At 34.1% G+C, this 27,290-nt stretch overlaps 1 protein-coding gene across 1 annotated transcript in view; it reads right to left on the bottom strand.

Moving 5' to 3' along the window:
- LOC142331549 (midasin) overlaps nt 1-27,290 on the bottom strand; it is a 640,891-nt gene that overhangs the window by 93,203 nt on the left and 520,398 nt on the right. Inside the window, exons 38-44 of the mRNA XM_075377535.1 lie at nt 11,637-11,851; nt 10,938-11,149; nt 8,626-8,789; nt 7,007-7,927; nt 4,874-5,201; nt 3,286-3,459; nt 2,972-3,126 (exon numbers count right to left, since the gene is read on the bottom strand). Of these exons, the coding sequence (XP_075233650.1) occupies nt 2,972-3,126; nt 3,286-3,459; nt 4,874-5,201; nt 7,007-7,927; nt 8,626-8,789; nt 10,938-11,149; nt 11,637-11,851 (2,169 nt within the window). The remainder of the gene's footprint in view (nt 1-2,971; nt 3,127-3,285; nt 3,460-4,873; nt 5,202-7,006; nt 7,928-8,625; nt 8,790-10,937; nt 11,150-11,636; nt 11,852-27,290) is intronic.

Below are 27,290 nucleotides of genomic sequence, written 5' to 3'. Positions count from 1 at the left end.
GTAGAATGCGCATTGTGGGTCGAATCTTTTTTAAAAATTCAGTTAATAGTTATCATTATTGTGCTGTTTTAACAAACTTCATTAGTCAGTTAAGTGGAAATCAATCATCATGGTTAATTTTGACAAGATGGCGCCACAGCACAAGTTAAAAGGTCTATGACTTATTTTATGAAATGTCTTTGGTGAACGAATCATTTCGAGAGGTTTGTGGCTTGCACGATTGTCCAATCTGACTTCCCCAGATTACTTTCCACAGGGGCAGCGGAAAAAGTAGTATATCACAACAGACCATGCATGATTGACAACTATAAACCACAATAACAACATATATACAAGACATTCCAGTATGTCAAGCGGTTAAAGTGTTTGAAAACAAATTATAATATGTGCAATATTGTACTGATGTTAGAGGAGGTAATTTTCAACAATTCCAGTTACTGTAATACCTGTTTTTACACACTAATGAAATAAAAATACAAAGGAATAATTTTAGTTTTGTCATTACCTTTCAAAATTCCAATGCAAGCAACTTTCTGAATGCACTGTACTGTGTACCTCCACATATTACCTTTCCTTGGAATAAATCCTCGATGAAACAGATAACTGATGATATGCAGAAAATATACAGTAGAACTCGTGATTCAAATTTAAAATCATTCCATTTTTATTTATGATTAGTAAAATAATCAACTTTTAGTATTAAGTAATTTCTCTGATGTCAGTCAAAAAATCTTATTTACAGGAAATTTAAAATACAGCTTATAACTTGTTCTTTCTCTCTCTAAATTAATCTAGTTCAAATTATAACAGTGGAAAATTTCAATAAAATTCATCATGTCATTGGCTAAAACCAGTCTGGTTAATTCAAAAATTCGAAGTACAGGTAAATAGAATTATATTGCATACGAGGTGTGTTTAAAACATGACGAGAATATTTTAACAGGTTATTTAGAAAGAATTTTATTTATTTGTCTACATTAATGTTATCCCCTTCAAAATAGTCCCCATTAGAAATTATATACTTATGCTGATGCATAAGTATAGATGTTTGCTATAGTGTTTAGTTCTTTTAACTATTCGCTTTTAATCTCATCTATGGTTGTAAAATGACGGTCCTTTAAAGTTCTCTTTATTTTTGGGAATAGAAAAAAGTCACACAGGGCCATGTCTGGCAAATATGGCGGCTGAGGTATCATTACAGTGTTGTTTTAGGCCAAAAATTGACGAACAAGCAACGGAGTATGAGCAAGTGCATTATTGTGGTGTAAAAACCATGAATTGTTTCACCACAAATTCAGACTTTTTTTCAGATTGCTTCATGCAAACGGCGTTGAACTTGTAGGTAATACTCCTTATTGATCGTTTGACCTTGTGGCAAGAACTCATGATGCACTATTCCATTAAAACCGAACAATATGGTGAGCATAACCTTCACATTCGACCACAGCTGTTGAGCTTTTATCGGTCTTGGTGATCCAGAACACCTCAACTGGGACGACTGAGCCTTAGTTTCAACATCATATCTGTAAACCCATGTTATAACATGTTTCAATAATTCTACATCGTTGTTGACTTCATTTAGCGACTCCTGAGCAGCTTCCATTTGCCACTGTTGTTGTTCAAAATTCAACAATTTTGGAAAACATTTTGTCACGCACATACCCAAAGCATACAAAAAAAATTTCATGGCATGAGCCAATTGATATCTCAATATCATCAGCGACTTCACTGATTGTGATTCGGCGATCATTCATAATCATTTCTTTCACTTTCCACATTTTCATCGATTGTTGATGTGCTGGGGCGTCTGGGGCACTTATCATCTTCAACATCACGACCTTCTTGAAAATGCTTATAACACTCATAAACCCTTGCTTTACTCATAGCAGACTCACCAAAAGCAATATTTAATATTTTTAAAACATTGCTACACTTTCTTCCATTCTTATAGCAAAATTTAATACAAATTCCATTATTTATACAAATAAAAAATTGCCGATTGTAACAAAACACGTGTTATCCTTTTGACAGCTGATAACAAACTAAACATCCAATATGGCTAAAAATATACAGATATTTTGCAGCCATGTTTACCAGTACAACAAAAAAATCCTGAGAATTGGACTAATACAACCTGTGAAATTTCAAAATTCTCGTTACTCTTTGAACACACCTCATACAATTAATAAACAACATAACAAAAGCTACTTTTCTATTTCAAGTAAAACTTTTTCGTAAATGATGATGAAAAACAATATTTGAAGACATTCATAATATGAACATACACAAATATGCTACCTTAAGAGATTGAGATCCCTAGAAAAACCAAGGACAAAACTAAAAATGTTCTTTATATACAAGGGTGTTTTTTTTTCGACTTCTGATAAACAAGAAATGGGCGGGAGCCAGGTCTGCGTGTCATGCAAACTTGATGCAAGACCTTTCCAAACAATTGAAGTAGAAAGTTTTCGACCATTCACCGTATAGTCCAGACCTAGCACCTAGCGATTTTCAACTTTTTAGAGAACTGAAGGCATGGTTGGGCAGACAACACCTTGCCACCAACGAAGAACTTCAGGAGGCTGTCATGACATACCTTACCTAACTGGCGACAGACTTCTTTGAAGAGGTCATCGGAAAATTGGTATCATGATACGACAAATGCTTCAATCTTTTTGGCAATTATGTAGAAAAATAAGTTATATAATATTCAACTTTTAGTAATAAAATCATTTTGTTATGTCATTGTCTTTTTTATAGTACATCAAAGGTTGAAAAAACAGACCTTGTAGTATTCTGATTACTTTACTAGAATAAGATCATGGATGATTTTTTATTTAAATACTAACGGAACGGAGCATTACATACTCTACGTCTCTAGAGCATGTAATGCTCTTACACTCAAATATATATGTATGTGAAATAATTAAGCTATTTACAAGGAATAATAATTATTTCTAACACCGCATACCTTGTTTTAGATCTTGGCCATTTAAAAGCAATGATTTAATTTGTAGTAACAGAATTCTACATTTTCTACCTTCAGGTGAAACACTCCAAGCGACTCTGTTTTCAAAATCTAATTTTCTCAAACACGGTTTAGAAAAGCTTGAATCTCGAGACAATCTATTAAACAAGAAAAATGTGCATTTACTTTTTCCATGTTGTAATTAATTAACAAATTAAAAACAAAATAAATACACATACATTACATATTTCACATATGTAATTAAAATCTAATCACTAGTAAATAAGTAATTAAATAAAAGACAAAGAAAAGCTTACTTATCCCATAATAGTGCAATTTTAGCTTCTTCACTACTGACTAATGGCAGAGGTTGTCCAGATATCTGTCTAACTTTTTTTGCCAATGACAGTAACGGAGATGTACATTTATACAGTGATTTTTCAATATCAGACAGAGTTCTCATAAGCAGTTGTACTTCTTCTAATGAAGAACTGTAACACAAAAATTGTTTGAACATTTAAGTTTAATAAATTAACTTTTTTTTTATGAAGAGTGAACCACTTATTTTATTAATTTGTATGTAAACAGTTTATTTTATCATTTTAATAAACAGTTATCTATCATAGATTACATGTTGTATCTGGAATCTGAAAAACTGTCCATACTTTTTCAATATATTAATTTTAAATACTGTCACAATTTTAAAATCATTTTTTAAAAACAGAATGTTACAAAATATATTCAAGATTTTCACGGAGTCATGAGAGACCCCCTTGGACTACCCGCAGCAGTCTTGTGAAAATTTGCCCAGTTTATAAATAAATTAATCATTAGTAATTAAAAACCACTAAATATTTATAAATTATTATAAAAATTATGTATTTAGTTGATAAATGTGCGTTATGAAAATGAAATATGATGTCGGTATGTATATGAAGTCTCACAGATGCAAATATTATAAACCGTCTGACACAAGTTACATCCAAAAATGGACATGGCCATAGCTAAGATTTACAAGCATTCATACCAGGAAGATGACGAGTTAAGTGGCTTCTCAATGCATTTACTGAGCCTAACGTACAGATAGTTAGATATCATCGTGCCGAACTGACTGAAATGCAGGTGATACATTCAGCCCTAATAAATGAAGTAACACTTATTTTGTTCACAACAGAGGCTTCATCTAAAGAGCTTCACATGAGTCATAGCAGTACAGCATATGCAGATAATGTAAAGAAATAGACCCTTTCTATACTGAAAAAATGCATTATACTGCATCAACTCAGAAGGGGATAGCAGTATACATACATACTGAATTTGATCTGAAGCCCCACACAGATATGGTATGAAAGAATAGAATGGATACGGCATACATAAAAGCATGCGTGCACAAAAATACTTACTTTTGTGAAAAAAATGTGTGGTTAGAGGATAAACATTAACTGAGAGTGGCTATTAATAAACACTATGACATAGAAAGCGATGCATACTTTTACAGATGTAGGATTTCACTTTCTTTAGTATAGTCTATAGATACAGTATACTAGTGCACTCTGATTATCCTTTAAAAGATAATCTATCGGTTCCAAGAACAACGGGTATAATAACAATAATATTACATTTAGATATATTAATTTTTTGTGAATCTCTAAATTTATAACAGTACAGATAGTTTCTACATTCTCTTAATTGGGTTTATTCACACTTCAGATAAAAATCTATCAATTTTATTACATAAAAATCATGTTAATATTAATAAATAAAATTATATGAAAACATAATAAGTTTTTCTCAATTATTTAATTATCTGGTTCCTTATAAATACACTAAACTTAGTTAGAAATTATGCATTAAAAAAAATTGTTAATCAAAGAAAATATTAAAGTAGATAAAAATAATACTTACAGAGAAGAATTACTTTTAATTAAATCAGATATAAGAGGTAACAGCCATTTAGAGATCCATTTGTAATGTAAAGCGAGCAAAGTTTTAACATTTTCTGACACCTGCGGTAAACTTCCAGCATTAGCCGGTGGTTTAAACAAAGTCATTTCACCAATTTTAAATATCCGATGCCGCCAATTAAATGCTGATAATAAGGAATAAAATTTAGACGTAGATAAAGATGGTAAATTAGATTTTAACAATGTAGTAATACATGAGTCAAGAGATGACAATAGGGAGCTTAACTCAGATATAATTGGTTCATCTGCAATCAAGTCTGATAAACGACCTGAAATTAAAAAAAAATACATTTATAATAAACTTCTGATAATATATTTTTAAAAACATATTTAAATCTAATGAAATAAAAGATGTTAATTAAGTTTTGTCTTGTTATGAGAACGTTGAATAACAATTTTTTTATCCCATCTTGATTATCACCAGATAGGGCTGTAATTTCTGTGTTAGGGTAACATCCCTTCTTTTATTCTAGTATCCATAAATCTTGATACATTCTTTCCTGTACCAGTAACATGGGAATTGGACCGCCCACTAAACTGCCTGTCATCAAGAGTAAATGAACGATCAGCAAACATCTGCTTTCTTAGTAAAATTCAATGAGATAGAACCTTCATATACAGAGTGATTCAAAGAAACGGGAAATTAAAAAAATTAAATAACGTTAATGAAACATTTTTTTAGAAAATTAATTTTATTTCATGTAATTGTACAAATGTTGCCATTTTAGGATACATACATTTTAGTTCATTTTTTAAAGATGACATCTTGCAGGTGACCTCTTCTATGTAAACACTCACAAAGTCTCTTCGTTAAATTGTTCATGGTTTGACGTAACATCTCAACTGGAATTTCCGCAACTGCTTCTCGGATCTTTGCCTTCAGTTCTTCCGTTGTAGCAGGTCTACTGTGGAACACTTTGCTTTTAATGTGACCCCACAAAAAGTAATCGCAAGCTGAGAGATCAGGGGATCTGGGAGGCCATCTAATGTCACCATTTCGTGAAATGACACGTTGTCCAAACAATCGGCGTACAGCTGCCATTCGATATTCGTGCAGTATGTAACGTTGCTCCGTCTTGTTGAAACCAGGCTGTGTTAAGAATCGGTGGAAATCTCTTTTGTTGTTCAACAACAAAGGTTTCAAGCACGGCTACGTAACGAGCCGACGTCACTGTAATCCCAAGACCGTTGTCATCCTCAATAAAATAAGGGCCTATAACACCGTAAGATGACATAGCACACCACACGGTCACTTTCTGGCTGTGCAACGGACGCTGGTGTAGCTGCGTAGGATTTTCTTGTGCCCGGTATCTGAAATCTTGCTCGTTAACAAATCCACTGAGGTGGAAATGCGCTTCGTCTGACATCCACAGTTGGTGAACAAACTCTTCGTTATCATTTATCTTCTGAAGCATTACATTACAGAATTGTGCTCGCACAACTGCATCGTTCGGTTTCAGTTCCTGAACGATTTGCAACTTGTACGGATGGTATTGCAAGTCCTACACTAACATTCTTCAAACACTTGAACTATGCGATTGTAAAGATGCTGAGAGACGACGGATTGACCGATGTGGACTTCGTGTGACAGCATCTTGTAAAGCTTGAACATTCTGTGGTGTACAGAAGGTTCGCTCACGGCCTGGAGGTTTCTTTTTCATTGCCGAACCGGTTTCCTCAAAATTAGATATCCATGTTTTATTTGCATGTACTGTCATTGTTTTTTGTAAAACGCGTTGATAGCAAATGCACGTTGCGCACCACTCCAAGGATCCCTGACAACTAAATGGCAGGTTAGGTTAGAGAGGCTGGCACCACTTATCAAGTGATACCAATCGCCCACGGCTACCAACACAACATTCAAAATTTCCTGTTTCTTTGAATCACCCTATATATACAGATTAATTCAAAAATTTTCAACTTTTTCTGGTAGTTAAACAAAAGGATCAGCGAATGACCGATGCACCAATTGGTAAATATTAAAGGAGCTGGGCCTAAGCCTCTTCAAATAAAAGTAATAATTGTTGTATTAATTAAAAGCAATTTTTTTTTTTACAAAAGAAAAAAGACTTACCTTCTTTTAAAGCTGTAGAATACTCAATAACAGACATAGTTTGCCATTTTAAAGTCTTCTTCTCATCACTATCAACTGGAACATCCTTTGCTGTTTCATTTAATAACTGATGTACTATAAAATTCATTAAAGCAATAATTTTGTTTTCACCAGACCATACATATGAACCGGTTTTAGGTAAATATTTGCTCGGTAATCTTCTAGCATCCCACGGTAAATCACCTTGTTCTAACAGAGATGTACTGGTATTAATAAAGTCGAATGAATTAATTAAAAATTCTTTCAATTTTAATTCTAGTTCTGATGACACATTTGTAACCAAATCGATAATATCATTTTTCTTATCAACATTGTCACTATTGTCACAACGATAATTATCGACAATATTTTTTAACCATGAATTTTGTAACGGCACATTTCTTCGTGAGACACATGTATAAAAATATACTAATAAATTCGGAATTAAATCAATTAATTTAATATCTAAATATTTTTCATTGAATTCATGATTATTTAAATTATTTCTGAACATATCTTTTAATTTAATTTCATTATAATTTAGACATAATTCTTTATCTGAGGTACAAAATGTTTTAATAACAGCCGACAACAATGTACCTTGCCATTGTAACATATACAAACTCGACTCTTGTTGTACATTAAACGTTGTAATTTTGCAATCGATAAAGTCTTCCAATGTAGATTTTAATTTTGATAATTTATCTTTTTTAGTCAACAGAATTTCATCAATAGTATCATTAATTTTATTTTTTTGATGATACGCTAGTGAATTTTGATTTTTAATATAAACATCTTTACAAGCAGTTTTAAATGATTTTTTTAATGATTGACCATGTATCCATTGTTGCATGATAAGTGAAGCCGCATGTAAGAGCTGATTGATGTTTGGTTGTTCAGGACCTGAAAAAATTGATAACATGATTGAGAGAATGTAATGTTATAGTACATTTAAGAACTTAATAATTAGCACTTGACGATTAAGTGTATCAAAAAAATATTCTGAATTAGTCTAAATGATCAGTTTCCGACAGCACACTTAGAAGAATACATGTAACTATAAAGATAAACATCAATTGTAACCGATTTAATAAACAAAAGAAAAGGAATAACTCTTTAAATAAGGGAACACACATTTTAAGCAATACGTGTAGGTCAGTTAGCCGTTTTGTTTAGGTAATGCCATTTTAATAAATAGAATAAATCACACCAAACAGCATATAATACACAATAAAAAAAAATAAAGCTTCAACTTATAGAAAAATTATTGATGCAAATGATTTATAAATAAATACTTACACATACATCGCTTGCATTGATTATTGTAAAATATATGATCTATTCTTTTCTTAATTTGTTCATGTACAAAACACATTATTAAAGTTATCTGAAATCCTGATTGCTAATGATAAAAAAAAGTACCAAATATCTATAAATCACTGTAAGTCAAAATCTACAGGCAACAGTCGGCAAGTTCCATTATACACAAGTCAGAGACAAAATGGTATATGAATATTTGAAAGGAGAAATTCTTTAAAAACAAAAATAAAATATTAAAATTAATAAAATAATTAAAAGACCGATATTAAAAATATGTATACCTTGAGTTAAATGTTTAACAGCATCATGTATTTCCAACAAAACCTCTTGGTGACCAGAATTCTTAATACCAGATTTATCCAATAAAGCTTTTAAATCCAATCGTGGAATGTTTCCTTTTTCACTCTCTAACAGGTATATTTCAACTCCCCTATTCCTCATTGCTCTAAAATAAAAAAAAGAACAAGTAAACAACACAAACTTATAAAAACGGATAAACTAATTTTAAAAGTTTTATAAAAGAATAAAAATATTTTTTTCAATTAATTCTAGTTTAGATTTTGAATTTGGCACAGAATTAAAACTGATTACCAGTAACTTAAAAACCCTTAATTTGGTTCCAGCTTAAATTTAAAGTAGTACTGAAAAAGTATTATTTGTTAACTTCCGTACAGTTAATAAGTTGGTTTTATTTTACAATATTTACTTTTCTTATTATTTAAAATTTCAGTAGACCTACAAAAATTTTTGTCTGTATGAAAAATATCTACTTGCAAGAAAATGCATTCTAATAAAAATAAGAAAAGAAATGCAGAAAAGCTATTCTCGTCATTAACTAAGGCTTCCTTGAGTGAAGGAATAAACAACTAAGGTTTCCCGATTAATTTTCTTCAATATTTGCATGAAAACATTTACTTTCAGAAATATACAATTATAAATTACAATTATCCAAAACTAATCAATAATGACAACAAAAAGATCAAAATATCTGTAGAAAATGCAATTTTTAATTAAAAAAATGTATTACAAAAGTTGTAAGTAAAAAACTGACAAATCAACCAGAGGAACTTCCTTTACAAAATAAAAATAGTATCGTCAAGATCAGTCCATTTGATGAAGAGTACGGCTTAAAAATACTATTAAAAACCAAGAAAGTTGAATCGATAACCTACCCTTCCTTTAAGTCAGTTAAAAAACCGACCTTACTAAAATAAGGTTTCAATAACTACATTATCTTCATTTTATTTTATAATAACAAGCTAACAGATATCTTTGGAAGGATCAGAGAAAATTATAAGAAAACCTTGATCATCCCAGTGCATAAAATTAATTAATCAAAAAGTAAATTTCATGGCACATATTAATATAGAATATAATTGTATCATTCAGGATAACAATAATTAAAAAACATGAAGATAATAAAGAAATAAAATCATTAAATACAAATTTTGAAGGTACTAACTGAGAATATGTGCATACTTATGTGTATGCACATATGTGCATAATGTGAATATAATGTCAATAATTTGAATATGTGCATATGTGTACTTTCAAACGTGTACATTAAACCACGATGAAAAAAATTAAATCATTTAATTAGCAATATACAATCCGACTTTGTCTACCGTTCTCTTCACAATTAAGTAAATAATTAAACTAGAGGTAAACCACATAATAAATATATTTCTTGTTTTAAACAATTTTCAGTTACTAATATTACACACAAAGTTTACCTTAACTTTGATATAAACAATACTCATATCGATGAAAGACTACATCAAAAGTTAAAAGCTAATCCTTTAATAAATAATTTTCTCTGAAGCCAGGAGTTTGCAATATGTGTATTTAAAAATTTTCTATAAATTAATTAATAATAGTAATAAAAAAAATTTTGATAACTATCAAGAAAGTAGATTTTAGAATGTTTTATATAATTATTGTATTAAAGAATACTTCATTAACCGGTGGTACAAATTTAAGGGTGAGAAATTAAAAAAATTATTAAAAATTAATAATTGAAATCGTAATGTCATTTAAATCATAATTATTGATGTTTGAAATATCTCTAAAAACAAAAAATGTAAAAAAAATACATTGAAATCAATTAAAGTAGTTTATTTTGTGTAAAATACTTTAAAATATCATTTGACAAAAAATCCAATTTCAGGTGTTGTTTAATTAACTATAACTGTTTAATTTTGGCTGTATTCTTCTGAATCAGTTTGAGCAACTAATGCGATCTAGCGTTGTTTTTACCTTTATACCAAAATGAATACAGAATGAAACTTAAAAGCTTTCAGGAATTTAATATTACATCAGAATTTATTATAAACTGTACGAAATATTAGATGCAATGTTTTGTCCTTGAAGCTTTTCACAAAATATCAGTGGATATTACAGCCAAACATTACGGCTTGGTTATAATAAAGATTTATTAAAAACTCCTTTGAATCTCTCACATAATGAATTTTAAAAATTATAAAACTTATAATAAAATTTCCCAAGTAAAAAACCTATGAACAAGAAAATTTTAAGAAATTAATGAAACTCTTTTTAACAGATTTTCTGTTAAACATTTTTATTTTACAATTACCTGGATATTTCACCATAACGTGGATCCATAGTCAAAAATAATCTGAACTGTGGATGCGGTTTAATGGAATGTAACTGTCCATTTGAAGTTACACCTCTTTCACCAAGAACCAATTCACCATTAGGTTCTAACAAACCATTTAATCTGTCTAATACGGCTGGACTGCATAGATTAGCGTTATCAATTAGTAACCAATGTCCTTCTTGTAAGCACTACAAAAAAAAAAAATGCAAAATATACGTGTTTTAAAATACCAAAACCAACAAAATGGAATAATATATTCCAACACTATTTAAGTAGTAGACCGTATTATTACACTTTAAAACTGCTTTTATTTCTAAATACATAACAAATCGAGATGGCTACGTAGTAAAATTTACTTTTCATATCAAAACTATACCTTTCAATGAGCATGATTTTTCAGCATCATGTAATAGCTGATGAACAGTGATTTTAACTGCTTGACAAACAGCGGGAAGGGGATATATACATATAAAGTATTTTAAATAAAATAATTTGTAATAAAGGCAGTCTGAAAACAAAATCGAATCTGCTGTAAAACTAAACTTATTAACTTTACAAAGTAAGCTATTAAAACCATAATTTTCAATTAAGGAGGGAAAAAAAGCTTAACAAAAATTATTTATATTTAAAAAAACTTAAAAGTTAATTAACTTATTAATTATTATGTCAAATTACCTTAACAAGTATACTGTCAACCCATTCAAAAGATCCACCAGTATTTAAACCACAATCTTGATTGGCAGCATTTTGTAGTACATTAATATCATCTATTAACTTTGTTACTGTTTTACTTTGTTCTAAATTTTCAAGAACTATTTTAAGAGCTGCCAATCTAGCATTAAAATTTTTAACTGCCAAAGATAATGTTGGTTTTTCTTCACATTTTTTTGCTGAAAAATAAAAACGGTTCGTAATTAATTTCATAACTAAAATAAAAATGAAATACTTAACTATTTTTTTATTGATTTAAAAACAAAACGGTTTCGTATTCATTTATTTTAGGGAATCATAAAGTGGCATATATAATAATAGCAATAGATTAATTAATAAGAAGACTGAAATAATTGTTAACTAAAACAAAAATGATCATTAATATCATGCACCACCTGTTTCAGAAAAATGCAAAATATTCAAAGGAACTGTCTTATGTCTGCATAATACAAATTATATTCTCCTACGGAGGTAGAAGGATTTTTTCAGGCACACAATGAAGTGTCATTATCAGCTCTCAGGCACAATATTCCTATAGGAATCAATTAACCTTAACCTTAAACAATAAGGTCAAACTTAAATAATAGTAATATAAAAAAAATAAATTCAGCAAGTAAAAATATTAAAAATCTAACTTAAAACAACAAAATTATCATCTGACATACAAAAAATAACATAAACAAACAAAACGCATTATAGTAACACTCAAATATCAGAATATTCATGTACGGCCTAAAGAAGTAGCAAGACATTTGATAACTTCATCAAATTTTTCCCTGAAATATTTTGGATGTTGGCCCCTACTTTAAATTTCAGACACATGCTGCATAAAGAGTCTACAAGGATGTGGTGTACCGTTAACTGATAATCACAGCAAACACAAATAAGTGCATCAGTCTGATTAATGAGTTGTCCTTAAGTAAGTTTAGCGTGTCCTATTCACAAGTGGGAAATAATAACCTCCTGTCAACAGTTATTCCTGCAAGGGGATCTCCATGGTGACACGGTGTTCTGAACTGGATGAAGTTTATTGTGTTGATGGTAGCATTCCATTCACTTTACTACTCATCATCTCATAGTGAAAGAAAGCTGAAAAGTAGCCTTGCGCATCATCAGCGTACTCATTGCCTGAAATTCCAATATGGCTGGGGATACAAATCCCCAGCTTACACTTGTGTTACACTATTTCTGAAATAATAAACTGTATATCATGGACAACTGAGTGAGTGTCTGGAGTATACATCGCTAATCGCCTGCAAGGCACTCATGGAATCTGAACAGACAAGTATGTGTCGATATGTTGGGCTATTTATACTTAAAGACTTATTAATAGCATACAACTCCACGATGAAAACACTCACTGATGATACTGAGAAGGTCAAACGTGTATGTTCTATAGCCAACCACAAAAGAAAAACCAACAGAATTATCGTGTTTAGAGCTGTCTGTTTAAACTATAGCATATGGATTCATGCTACTTGCAATATTATAAAATCTTTTTTGGACGATAACCGGATTCATGTACTTTTTTTGATATCGACAAAGCAAGAAAATAATTTATGAGAGGTTACCAAGGGAGGTAATAATGTTGAGTAACAGGAAGAACCAGTACCTTCAGTAATTGTATATTTAGAGATAAGAAAAGGTGATTAGTTCTGATTAAAATCTAGCTGGGCAGTAGATACTCCCAGTAGACTACTAAGGAAACTTGATGAATGTTTGGAGATTCCCTTGTATAGTGCATTCTTGCAGAGCATTTAGGATCCCTTTCCTCCAGGCCATGTCAAATGGCTTTCGCATTTGAAAAAATACAGCACGAGCAGGCGTTTCCAATAACAGATTCCAGGGCAACTACATGATCGACAGATATCTACCTTGGCAAAAGCTACATTGCTTAGGTGGCAATTAGGGCGTTTCTTTCAAGGTTCCACACTAGACGACTGTTTACCATTCCATCAACATGCAGAAGGTGCAGTTCTGGAAGATAGGATGATAGGATGAAGGGCATGATTTATCTTTAGCGGGTTTCAGTATGAGAATCACCAATCCTGATCAAGAATCAGGAAAGACCTGGTCAGAAAATGTTTTATTGTAAATAGTAGAAAGATGTCGTAATGCAGGAGGGAGGTAAGATAACATACAAAGCCTGATATTATCATTTCCAGGGGAAGTGAAAAGAGAATATTTGAGGCATACCTTAGCTCATCAAAAGAAAAAGGAGGGTTTAATTAATTTTGAGAGTCTCCAATAACAAATGGGATACTTTCTATCTGCTACTTATACAGTATAAACCCGTGTCCTAGGAACGTAATAAAACATGTACACGTAAGGAGAACTGACATACAGGTATTTCCAAACGTGTTTGCCACGCCAACTGGCGAGGAGACAGGAAGCCGTAGTTTTCCGGTTCAATCGAAAGTGGAGACTGCCCTGATCCAAACAAGCCCCGAACTTTACTCCACACAGCCGATGATAGAGTGTTCCGAGAAAAGGATTCAATATAATTTAGGCACGATTTTCGTTAAGCACATTGTACTCGACGGCACACGGCTCTCGCATTCCGGAAGGCACAGAGCAATCTTGTCGTAAGCCTTCGATTGAAATTATGTAAAGCCCTGCGACGATTCCTGAGTGCAGTCTTCGTCCCATCAAGGGATAAAAGGCCGCGTTGGCTTTCCAGATGTAACGAAGGATAAATTCACTTGCATTACCGAGTATCTGATTTGTAAACACGGCTAGCTAGCGGATCGTGCTACCACTCCTGTCGTACTGGTCGAAGGAATCTTTGTATCCGATTTAATCCACTTTCTCAAACACCCATCTGCGTGGGCATCTTTTAAGTAAATCACTATTTTCAACCGAGATAATAACCGGTCTGTGATCACTTCCAAAGAAGTTTTTGGACACGCGTCAGGTAAAACGTGGAAAAAAAGGCCGCAGATATTAATTTAAAATGGTGCCAATACAGCAGTATTTCCTGTCACCGCAGCGACGTTTGCAATCAATGGAATCCGCGTAGCTAATTCGTCTTCACTCAGGAAAACAAAGCCACACCCCCACGACCTCTACCTTTAGTTTGACGGTCACATCTCTCGCAGATGTAGCCATGAAAAGACACTGCATCCTGGGGACGGAGGTTAGTCTCCTGCAGACATAACACCAATAGGGTTTTCTTCCTTTAGTATGATTTCTATATCCTCACGGCGAGAACGGAGACCACAAACGTGGCGCTGAATAATACTTGTACCCGCGACATTTTTTTTCCCCGTTATAAATAAACATACTGAATATAGATTACTTAGCAAATACAACTCGGTTTTTATTTTTGGATTTTTTAAACTTCAGGAAGCGCTTTGCTTTTTCGGGCATTTCATCTGCCACCATATCCTCGTAGAGAGCTCGAGATGATGGAGGAGACTTGGAAATCTGGGAGGACGGAGATGCTGTGCCAGGCGATGATGTTTTAATAGATCCTTCACAGGGATCTAGTCTGCTCCAAAATTGGTGCAGCAGGAAACTTATGTGGTGATGCACCGACTGAAGTGGTTTAAGGTATACTACTATCGGTCTTTCTAGCAGACGTTACCTTCTTCTTAGTACTCGATGCTGCAACGGCAGCCGTGAGGGACTTTACTTGGTCTGATAAAGCTTCTACCGTTTCGGTCGGTTCTTTGCACGACGCACATTCGTTCACTTTTTGCATATTGATAGAAAGAACCTAGACAAAACTAACACCTGGATCTACAGTATTCATCATAGCGAGGGATTTTCTGTATTCTCGAGTCGTTAAAAAACAGTCGGGTTTCAAAAATTCTAGAAAAATACATTTTTAGATATTCACATGAAAATTACACAGACCAAAAATCAAGTTAACATCTTCATTTGTTACCGAGAAATTAAAAAAATAGTAAATTTCATTGTTACTCCACCTAACCCTTTAAACACAGAATTTCTAAAAATTCTTTCTTAGTGTACACTTACACCGTAAGAAGAACACGTATACAAAATTTCATTAATTTATTTTCAGTAGTTTTTGCTGGGCGTTGATAAATCGGTCAGTCAGGACATATATATATATATATATATATATGTATAAATTACACTGTGTTTGTGCGTTAATGGTAGGCGACTGTTTATCAGCGGTTTGTAGTTTTCTTGCTTTAAGGAATAAAAATCCCCCCCCCCCCGTACATACACATAGCAGAATTTGGTCTTTCAGTTTATTACAACATTACTGTATTTCTATAAGCCCGGTTTTCTTTCTATAAGTACGGTTTATAAGGCGTAATAGATTTTGTGTAAAATAAGTAGCATGTAAAACGGTTGTTAATATTTGGCGGATTTGTAGTTTGTTTCATCGAGTTTGATGACGAATTCTAGGATTATTTTAATGTTATTACAAATCAAAACAATTTCTTTTTGTTTTCTCTCGAAGCACTGTTTTTGAAACTCCATCTTCTGTGATTTTTTTTTGTGCAATTAGCACAGTTATTTCTTAAAGCAAGAAAAATACAAACCGCTGATAAGCAGTCGTCTACCATTAACGCACAGATTAAGAAAAAAAAACCAAAAGTAACTGATGTAGATAAACTAACCCTGTACGAGTAATAAGATAATAATCGACAGTAAAATTAAATAATACAGCAGCAACGAAAGGAAATTTTTAGCTAATGCATCACGGGTGATTAATTTTATAAATGTTAGATGACTGCATTGCTACGCACAACGAAAATGGTAACTCGCTAGGGGCTGCGATTCATCATATTGCTGAGGCCAAAAGCCAAACATTGCGCTGAAAGCAACCACAATAAACGTTTTCTCACCGCTACCCAACTATCACACACACACACACACACACACACACACACACACACACACACACACACACAATTTAGATACTTTAACCTGAAACAGCAGCAAATGCTAAACACATTATAAAATATAGCTATACCATATATAATATAATGATTTCAAAGTCAAATTAGTTATTACACACAACCAGGCAATTAATTTTTTTAATAAATGACTGAATCAAACGAATAACAATTTATATTGACTTATACATTAATAAAGTTAACAGAACCTAAATAAACCGTTCGATATGACAAGGAATAAATTACAATTTTTAATGACGGTATAAGCATAAAACATGTTTATATATTTAAACCACAAGATGTATAAAATATGGAACGCATGAATTATTTATGAAATTCAATAACAATTTTGTTATACATCGTACAAACAACACCGAAAAACAGAAAAAATAGATGAGGATCGTGCTGTACACACATTATATATATATAGTACGCAAAAAATTTCATAACGAGAAATAACATTATCGATATAGAGACAAAGTAAACAATTTATATAATATAATAACGTATAAAATGGACAAAGACCGACTGAAAATGAGAATCGATATTTATGTCTCCGACTTAGCGACATATTCTGCTCCCGAAGCATTTACATTTTTTTGTCCCTCTTAAAAATCATATTTATAAAAGTACTTGTAATAAGTTAAATTTTTATAAAACCCGTTAAATCGATGTGAATTACCTAAGCGGTTTTGTACAAATTAGGTAACCGAAAATAAAAAAAAGGAAAACTGAAGAAAATCTGTATTTACATTTAAAAACGACAATATATAGGCGATAATAGATAACATTCCTAACTTTCACTGACATTCAAACTATTAAAACGTAAATATTGTTTTTTTTTTCAAATACGTTAAATATTATTGTTAAGCGAAATCAAAAATGTAAGAGTTCAAAAAACAATCCTGTTTGGCAATAAATTAAAAAAAAAATCGTATCAAGTATAGAAATATTTCGTTAAATTCTTATTTAATGAAAGTTAAAATAATACATATCCGCTCAATAAGAGAAAAAGAAGAACGAATCAGATCCGAAGAGAAAAATAAAACGTATAAAGTTATAATCGTTTTAGAAGATGAATTCTCCGATATCGTAAACATTATTCCGGCGTATTACTTATTGCACCTGTTGTTTTACGTGTCGTTTATTTTATTTTTTATCTTGAAATATTTTCATTTGAAGCCTATTCGCAGATTTCTACAAGACAGTAATTCTAATTAGTTTGTTATAAATTAGACTTAGGATATACGTATACTCGTTGCTGACCGGTTATTTCTTCGCGTACAAATGACTAAATAAATAATTTCAAAATTAAAAAAAATAACGATAGTGAAAGTTAAGGTATCGACGATAAAAAACAATAAGCTATCGAATGTTTTATACGAACGACAAAAATATTGAAAATTAAAACGATACAGAAAGCGTGTTAAGAGAAGCCGAAATGAAATAAGAATCAGAACAGCGACGAGTAAGGAAGAATTTAGTAAAAACAAACGGTTATTATACAAAATACGGTTAGTTTAAAAGCGCGTAGAAGTGTTACGTCTGAAATTTACCTTGTTTGAATGTAAAAACTAAACGTTAAGAAAAAGGAACGATGAAAGGCTGGCATTTGAAATGCGGGTGTGGGGAGACATTAAAATTAAACGGCGGACAGTGTAAAAATTAAAGAAATAATGAGCGGGTTAAACGAGAACAGAACTTTGATCGGAACAGCACGAAATACGAATAGAAAAACCGCCTGGCCAAAACCAACGTGTAAGAAGAGCGGTCGATTAAAACAGTTCTACAAGGGCGAATAAAATAGGCAAAGAAAATGGGAAGAGATGTGTAAAATTTGATAAATAAAAACGAAATTGTAACTATAAGACACCCGAAGAAATCATAAATGCCATTATAATTTACGATTGTAAAACAAAATTAAACGATACATTAAAATTTTACTGCCGACATCCACGACACAACGGTAGCATCTCTGCCTTTCATCCGAAGGTTCTGGGTTCGAGTCCCGGTCAGGCGTGGCATTTTTTCACACGCTACAAAAAAAAATCATTTTATTATCGCGCATCGACAACTGTTACTGTGCCGGTCAGAATAAACGGAATAGAAAGGAGTTAATCGCTGCGGGTCTTCTCTTCGAGCCGTTATCGACATTCGACACATATTCATCGTTCCGAAGGAAGAGAGATATAGTAGATATTTTACTGTAAAAAAAAAAAATAATAATTACGATCAAATGTACCAAATCGATGTGCAAAATCAAAAATCCCACTCTTATAAGTCTAAATGTCGTGTAAGCAACTTCTAATCTATAATTACAAATTGTGCACGGTCAGTTCTTCTCCTAAAAAGTATTCATTAATGACCGTCATTACTCTAAAAATTTACAGTACAAAATTAAGCTCCCAAACACGTATATATTCCTACCCTATTAAAGGGCATTTGTATGTGTGTCTGTCTGTCTGTCTGTGTGTGTGTCCGTCCCCCTTAGCTTAGCACCGGAAAGTACCGATCGCTAGCGGAAAATCCCGATTCGTTAGTATATGTCTCGTGGTGGTCACGTGTATACTTCATATATTATATATCGATACATATGCGAAATATATATTAATAGTATATTTTTACTTCCTTGTACGAAGTAAAGGAAGTATTGTGGTCGCGAAAAATTTCGGTTTTCAGATTTCAACGGAAATATCCATTTTGACTAGGTTCGGCGTGACATCTGTACGTATGATTATCGCATAACTCAAAACGATTAGCCGTTGATTAACAGATGTTAAAACTTTGGATTTAGAACTGTTGTAACATCTAGTTGTGCACCTCCCCTTTTTATTGCAATCGACTAAACCAAAAGTGTCCAAAAATGCCCAAAAACCACAAAAATTTGGAGTTTGACTTTTTCTTACCTTCAGTAATACGCCTTCATCGAGAGCTTTTCAACGATATATCATAAGTGGAACTTATTTTAGTCGGTTCCAAAGTTATAGCCAAATAAATGTTTAATTATTGAAATATTTGGATATTTGGGAAGGCACATCGGTTCGAATCAGACTTCATCTCCTTTTTTTTAACTTTTTTTTTAATTGAAATATATTGGTTTATTAATAATTATCAACCTCTCATTGTAAAAAAAAATACGATAATTCAATAACAATAGGAAAAATATATAGAAATGATTAATGAAATAAATTTTATGTACTTTTAAAAATGTGTATATGTAATTTAATGGGCGTACAAGGAAGTCATGTGTTGTACACATCAGATTTTTTTATAATAAATTATGTTTATAAAGAAAAATACAATTTAATTTTTTTAAATGTACATTTTAAAAAATACGTCGTCATTTTTAGTAACACATAATCATAGTAAATTCAATTAAAAGTATATTCGTTTATAAAACAGGAAGCCGCCAAATCCGAAGATGTTGAACTCGATGTAGTATTTGTATAACGACACTTAATCACTTCAGCGTTGTTCTGACATGAACTACCGTAACGCAACCTATTTACTTGATTTTAGTATAAAGTTTTACCAAATTTACTCTTCTATTATCTGCTGTAACCGACCGTATTCATAGATACTCATATTATCAAACCGCGTGTTTACATTGTTCATAACTTGTTTATTTACCCAAAAACTTGTTTAACATGCTCGTTCAAAAGTTTTATTACGAATTTTTTTTTTATATTATAATAGATACGAAATTAAAAATATCTTTAATATATTTTACCGAGTAAGACTTTATAAAAATACATACGCTTTTTATATTAAAACTAGATAAAAGCAACAAAATGTAATACGAAAAAATTAGTTCGCGGTACCTGCGCGCAAGTATGCGACTTTACGTTCCAAAATAATCTAAATAAATTATTTGCTGAAACCTTGAAATATATTTTATCGAAATTACTTAAAGCGGAATAATTAACGTGTAAGTCTATTCCGACTGCCGTTCGGTGATCCTGCAGGTTTCCAGTTTAAATCTAGCCGACTATCTAGGTCTTACTACCGACTGCACGCGACTCGGTTTACAGAGATCTAATTTCAGCAGCGACGTTATCAAGCGGTTAATGTGAAATCGGTCGAGATCAACTGCTGAAATAAGTTTTTTAAGCTGCTGGGTAAAAACCCCAAAGAATGCTAAGAACAGTAGAAGATGATTTTGTGAGCGTACTTGGAAAGGGAGCAAAATGTTTAAAAATAACAACCGATTATAAGTATTTTGATCGATCTTTAATATTAGATAGAATAAATAATTAAAAAATACATAAGTCTTTTTCTGACGACTAAACGGTACGGTAACAAGACTGTCCTAGGTCGACCTGGTTGTCTACGACGGGATCCTGGGAATCCGGTTGCGGCCTTTGCTGATGACTTAGCATTAGTAGTGTGCAGAAGAACGAAGGGCGAGATTAAGGATGCCGGAAACCGAGCATTGGCGCTGGTAGGTACTAGATGGACGAGAAAAGCCTTGAAGTGGCAGTGGAAAAGACCGTGTCAGTTATGACTGCAAGAAGAAGGTTGGAACGCATCTCCTTTGAGTTGGAGGGTAACTACTTGGGCGTATGGCTGGATAGCAGGAGATAATTTCAAGTCCATATGCAGCAAAGGGTATTGAAGGCAGAGAGAGTGGTTAACGTCCTCTCAAGGATTTTTCCTAACGCATATGGCTCTAGTTTTGAGAAAAGAAGATTGTACGCTCATGTGGTGCACGCAGTCATCCTCTACGCGGTCCCTGTTTGGACGAGAGGATTGCTGACAAAGAGTGTGCGAGCGTTGTTGAAGAGAGTTCAACGTCGACTGGCCTTGAGGGTTTACCGGGGATACCGTACGGTATCCATGGAGACGGCGGAAATCCCTCCGATAAACCTCCTCGCTTATCAGCGTATAGACAGAAAGGAGGGTAGAGATAAGAAACTGGTGGAAGAGCGGCTGAAGGATAGATGGCAGGCCAGGTGGGAGGCTGCTGGTAAAGGAGCATGGACAAGACGGTTGCTTCCGTTGATAAGGCCATGGATAGAAAGAGGGTTTGGAGCTGACCCAGTTCGTGACTGGACATGGGTGCTTCCGCGCGTACCTTAAGAGAGCAGAGTCGGACCTTTGTATATACTGTGGGTTACTAGACACTGTTGAGCATGCTATTTTCGAGTACCTACAGTGGCAGCAGCTAAGGAGTGTGTGTTATCGGTATTTAGGAGAACTGAATGCTGATAAAATTGTGGCAACAATGCTCCAGTCTAAAAGGATCTGCATCTTCATAGAGGGTATGATCATGGGGATCATTAAGGGCAATACGGCAGACGGGTAGAGGGTGAGGGCCAGCCTTCAGGGGGTGGGCAGCGGAAGCTCAACCGAATCGTTGTCTGCCAATGGCTCCCGGGGAACGCTGGAGCCTGCTCCTAAGATGAATTAAGACATTTATCGTAGCGATACATCAGCTTCAATATACCGTCGTCGTATTCTTCTGCCGACAGTCCATTTAGGCACTGATTAACAACATTTTTAAGTTCATCGTCATCCGCGAACTGCTAACCGCTCAAAAATTCTTTTAATTTTTCAAACAAATCGTAATCAGAAGAAGCTAAGTCCGGACTGTATGGCGGGTGATCGTAAATTTCCCATCCAAATGTTCTCAGTAAATCACGTGTCGGACCCGCAACATGTGGACGTGCATTATCATGCAGCAGGACGACCCCGTCGCCGATTTTGAATGACGCGCCGTAACTTACGTAGAGTTTCGCAGTAGCCGTCTGCAATTACAGCCGTTCTACGCGGCACGAAAGCAATCAGTAGTATGCCAAACCGATCCCAAAAGACTGTGGCCATCAGTGTGCGTCCAAATAACTGTGGCTTGACCTTTGTCGGTCTGGTTGGTGATCGAGGATGACGCCATTCAATTGACTACCGTTTTCTCAGCCGTGTCATACGAAATCAACGTTTCATCGCCGGTAACAATCGAATTAAGGAACTCATCACCTTTTTGTGTGAAGCGCATCAAAAATTCCAAAGCAGATCCCGTTCGGATTTTTTTGTGACGTTCCGTTAAGACGTGCGGACCCGACCTGCACAAACCTTTCTGAAGCCTAAACGGTTATGAACAATGCGACCGATAACAGCTCTTGAAAAACCAGGAAAAAGAAGGGTCAGGTCGGAAATCGGTGAGCGATGATCTTTTCTGATTTCATCATCGACGCGTTTCAACTAGTCGTCGGTGATTATCGAGGGCTTTCCCGAACGTTCTTCATCGTGCACATTAATTCTGTTAATCTGTTATTTCTAAACCTTTCACACCATTTTTGGACGTTTCATTCATTCATTACGTTATCACCGTACATCGCAACCAACTGTCTATGAATTTCAGCCGACTTAACGTTTCGATGGTTATATAAAGTATACTCCACGTATTTCACAGTCGGCGGCAACATCGATTTTCCTATTCATTTTACAACGCAATAACTCACACGTAATCAAAGATACTACAATAACTTAGAGACAAAACTTTAAAAACAGAATTTAATTACCAATTTCAGAGTCGGTATATAAGGTATGAACCGGGTCTATCTTGAAAAACATTAATGAGCTTCAATTAAATTAATGTATATTCAAATAAGCTTTTCATCACCGGACAGTACCGAATCTAAAATTAAAATGTCGATTAACCCTTTAGTAGCTGTCAAGCTCTAAATTAATTGACTAAATTGTAGTTTTCAGATAAGAAATAGAGCTCTGTCATATATATATATATATATATATACACACACACACACACACACACAGAGAGAGAGAGAGAGAGAGAGAGAGAGAGAGAGACCGGAAGTCACCGTACCTTTAAGTTAACGAAAAAAAAAAAAAACGTACGGTATTTTCGTTCGGGTCGGTTGGCAACACTTTTTTACAACGTCACACACTCTGAGTAAAAGAAAGTTGTGCTAAAATGGCTGACACGAGTAGTTACAACGTCGAGAAGCAGTTAGTGACAAGCGTATGGGTTGATGAACGACATCGTACGAATCAAACAACGAAGCTAATTAGCGATATGCTTCGGCAACGCTTCAATAAACCGCCACCACGAAAAGCAACAATGTCGGCTAGAGAAAAACGTGCGTTTGAATTAGGCAGTGTTAAAGATAGGCAGCGGAGCGGACGGAAGTTAACGCGGTTAGAAACATGTGCTACTGTAGCAGTTTCCGTTGAACAATCCCCTATGAAATCGACTCGTAAACAAAAAAAAAAAAAGAAAAAACTTGAAAGTTAGGTCATTTCGTGCGGTATTCATCAATAAACTGTCAGATGGAACGTCGCGCTGCATCCTGCCGAACTTTATCAGAAAACTTTCCCGTTGCAGTGCACCGTGAAAAAGCGCTTTTTACTGACGAATGTGCCAGTCTACCGTGGTTCACATGCCGTAAATGTTTTATTACACGCGAAAGAAAATCTTTATTACGAGACAGAATTTGAAAGATTCTGAAAGATTGAAAGAATTTGAAAGAATTTAACGCACGTCATAATATAGGCTGGAATGACAGCCGGTCATTTGTTTGGTCCTTATTTTTTTGACGGGCCAGTGAACGCGCAGCGCAATCTTATTTAGAAATGTTGGAGGCACGGTTAAGTGAAGGATCTCGTGGAACGAGTACGGCTGCAGCAGGATGGAGCACCTACAAGTTTTACTCTATCAGTCGCACGTTTCTGAATGAAAATTTCCAGGACGTAGGATCGGTCGCGCTACTCCAGCGTCAGCTGTTCCGTTATCACGGCCACCACGAAGTCCTGATCTCACCACACCAGACGATTCATTATGAAGAATTATCAAAGCACACGTAGCTGCACGTCGCTACACCGCAAATGAAGAATTGCGTGACGCTGTGAGGGACGTCTTCCGTAACGTAACACCAGAAATGCATCTGTGTCGCATGTCACAGAGGACGTGGCGACATATAGAATTGTGCGCGCAACAATGAGAGCAAACACACAGACCCGCTGGACCGTTAAATTAATACTATGTATCAAGTAAAAAATATAATTCATTATCGTAGCGCATTTTTCATTTATAACTTATTACAAACTTTTATTTCTGATTTTAGGGGGTACGGTGACTTTCCGGCCACCTGTATGTAAAGCCATACAAGAATATTAAGAACCAAATAGAGTTTTATCTATCTTACTTTTAAGTGAACACGATTAAAAGTAAATGAAAATTTAAAAACCTCACAGCGATGTCATTCAAAGCAACACCCGGACTTATACTCGTAAAATCTACTAAGTACCGGTTTTATCTTTTAAAGAGTTAACGCTTTGATGAACGATTTTTAATTCACCTATTTATTAGTTATTACGATAGGATATAGTAAAATTTATTTCTCCGTCAATAAAAATAAAAGGAAAGATTTATTTCGAACAGTATAGTTCAGTTTAATCTTATTTAGCGACTCGGCGTAACCTTTTTCAAACTATCCGTCAGGTTTAGAGAATATTTATCTTCAGAATTAAATTTATTAAGATTGAACTCGAATAGCGCAGGAAAATTATTTCCAGAAAATAAAATCTGAGCGACATAATTAGAACTAAAATGACGTAAGGAGTGTAAATGAAGAGATTTAAGTCGCAATGGTGAGAATGAATCCGGCTTGCGTCTCGGTGTGCCGGTAAGGACGCTTCCAAGATAGGATAAAATCCCTTTCATCCTTCTCTCGTACATTATTATTCTATTCTATTCTCTATCCCTTCCTATTTCTTAGCTTTCAGCTATCGTAATGTTTCTGTTTCGACTCGAAGTTGTTATACTGGTGTGCAGATTTTGCTTTGTAATTCATGCAAAGTTATTCCCCTTATCCGTAACTGCTTCCCTACAGATCAGAGAATCGAAATATAAAGTCGCTCTTAATATCTCTGCCTGAGATATTAAGCGCATCTCACTATTTTGTTTTCAGTTAAGTAATCTGTTCTAACTTATATCTAAGCGATATCTACTTAGAAATAAATTTATACAAAAATGTAGATAAACGGAACGATTCAAAATATACATTTATATTCCCGATATAAATATTTCATAGTTAATTAAAAATTCAGCGATTCTAACGATCGCCTAACAAGTAAAAATAAAGATATATCGGACGGTTGGAAAAAAGAACCGATTTTTACTCCATTTCACAAGTAGATTGTCTCTGATAAAAGTTATTAAAGGTAATTTTTACGGCGGGCAATATTAAACGAATAAAAGGCTTACTTCTTGAATCGTTAAACTGTGAACCCTAACGACCGCTGTACTACTTTTTACCAGTAGTATTATATGAAGAGGCGTAACAACAACATAAATAAAGAATAAAATCTGGCTAATCCTGGAACCTTGCGACACTCCATAAAATAAGGATTCCACAAAGAAAACCCTTTTTTCATTTCCGTAACTTAACCTACAGCGATTCATCTGAAATGTAAAGTTAAATGATAAAAATGTGAAAAGTTAAATCGCTTTAACAATGTGTCTTTTTCGGCAGACAATGCTCATTTTGTGAAGAGAAATATCATGTAGTCTGCCGTCTAAGGTCCAGGATCACCGTTAGGTAATGCTTCAGAGGATGCGATGAATGATTTGTAGCGTCTGTGAAAACGCCATGCCTGACCGGGATTCGAACCCGAGACGCCAAGAAGTCTTCTTGACCCGTCCAAAGCCAACGCAACATCTAAAATTAATCTGAGCGGCAGATCTTCTACAAACTACATTTGAAAACAAATTAAAAAACAAAAAATTATTTATTTTCCCGTAGGACCAGTTTATTTTACATTCACGCAGGCGAACTTATCTTTCAAGTAATGTCAATAGCGAAAGACGTAAAAGAAAAATCGATTAAACCTTGCTTATTTCACAATAAAATAAACAAATTATAATCTAATTGTACTATTGCTATCTTTAAAGAATAAATGAATCTAACAAGGAAAAAGTTCCCTTAAAATAATACAGTACGTTCGAAAAGTCGCTATGCAGTACGCTTCAGAACTACGCAAAGCATTTTGTTCTTTCGGCGTTAGGTTGGTCGCCCTGAGGGTTCGTATGAAGTTACTCAGTAATAAGCCAAGACGTCAGTTGTTGAATGTGCTTCATTTCCTTTCGTGCCGTTTCGTTTATCGGAATAGATAGATATGAGAAAAGTAACGGTTCTTCTGACAGAAGAACGCGTTTTTCTAGTTGAACACGTCTTTCGTGAAGACGACAAGTATACTGATTTATCGGTTTGCTTGGCATTTCTCCCGCCACCACCCATTCGGTCGTCCTAAAGCATAAGACTGTGCCACAAACGGCAACTGAGCCACGAAACAGTTTAGCGATCAGTGACCTAACTAGCTCCTAGAGCTAACCTAAAAGCGCGATCGGAATTAGCGTGGTACCATACACCACTCGATTGCGTGTCCCTCGCCTACTTGTCATAAATCACTAAAACGGGTAGCCTCACACCGTCAACTACTAAAACATATATGACTATCAATAATTAATTTATTTCGTCAAAGACAGCGATTCGCTGCCACGCCTAGGCCGCTGAATGCCAGCAAGTACCAGTCCACCACTAAAGCGCTTGGAACCTTAATCTGGCTGGTAGCCAGTCATTTCTCTCGGTTAGATTTCTCCAGCAGCGCGGTCTTTTCCCTTAGGTAAACTACTGATGCGGTTGAACAAAGAAACCGCATCAAGGAACTCCTACACGGTTAGACAATGCGGCTTTCGCCGCTTATGAGTGGCCAATTTTCCCTTTGA

This window comes from Lycorma delicatula, chromosome 10 (assembly GCF_047948215.1).
Source record: "Lycorma delicatula isolate Av1 chromosome 10, ASM4794821v1, whole genome shotgun sequence".
Lineage (NCBI taxonomy): Eukaryota > Metazoa > Arthropoda > Insecta > Hemiptera > Fulgoridae > Lycorma > Lycorma delicatula.
This window is presented reverse-complemented; position numbering and strand designations above follow the sequence as displayed.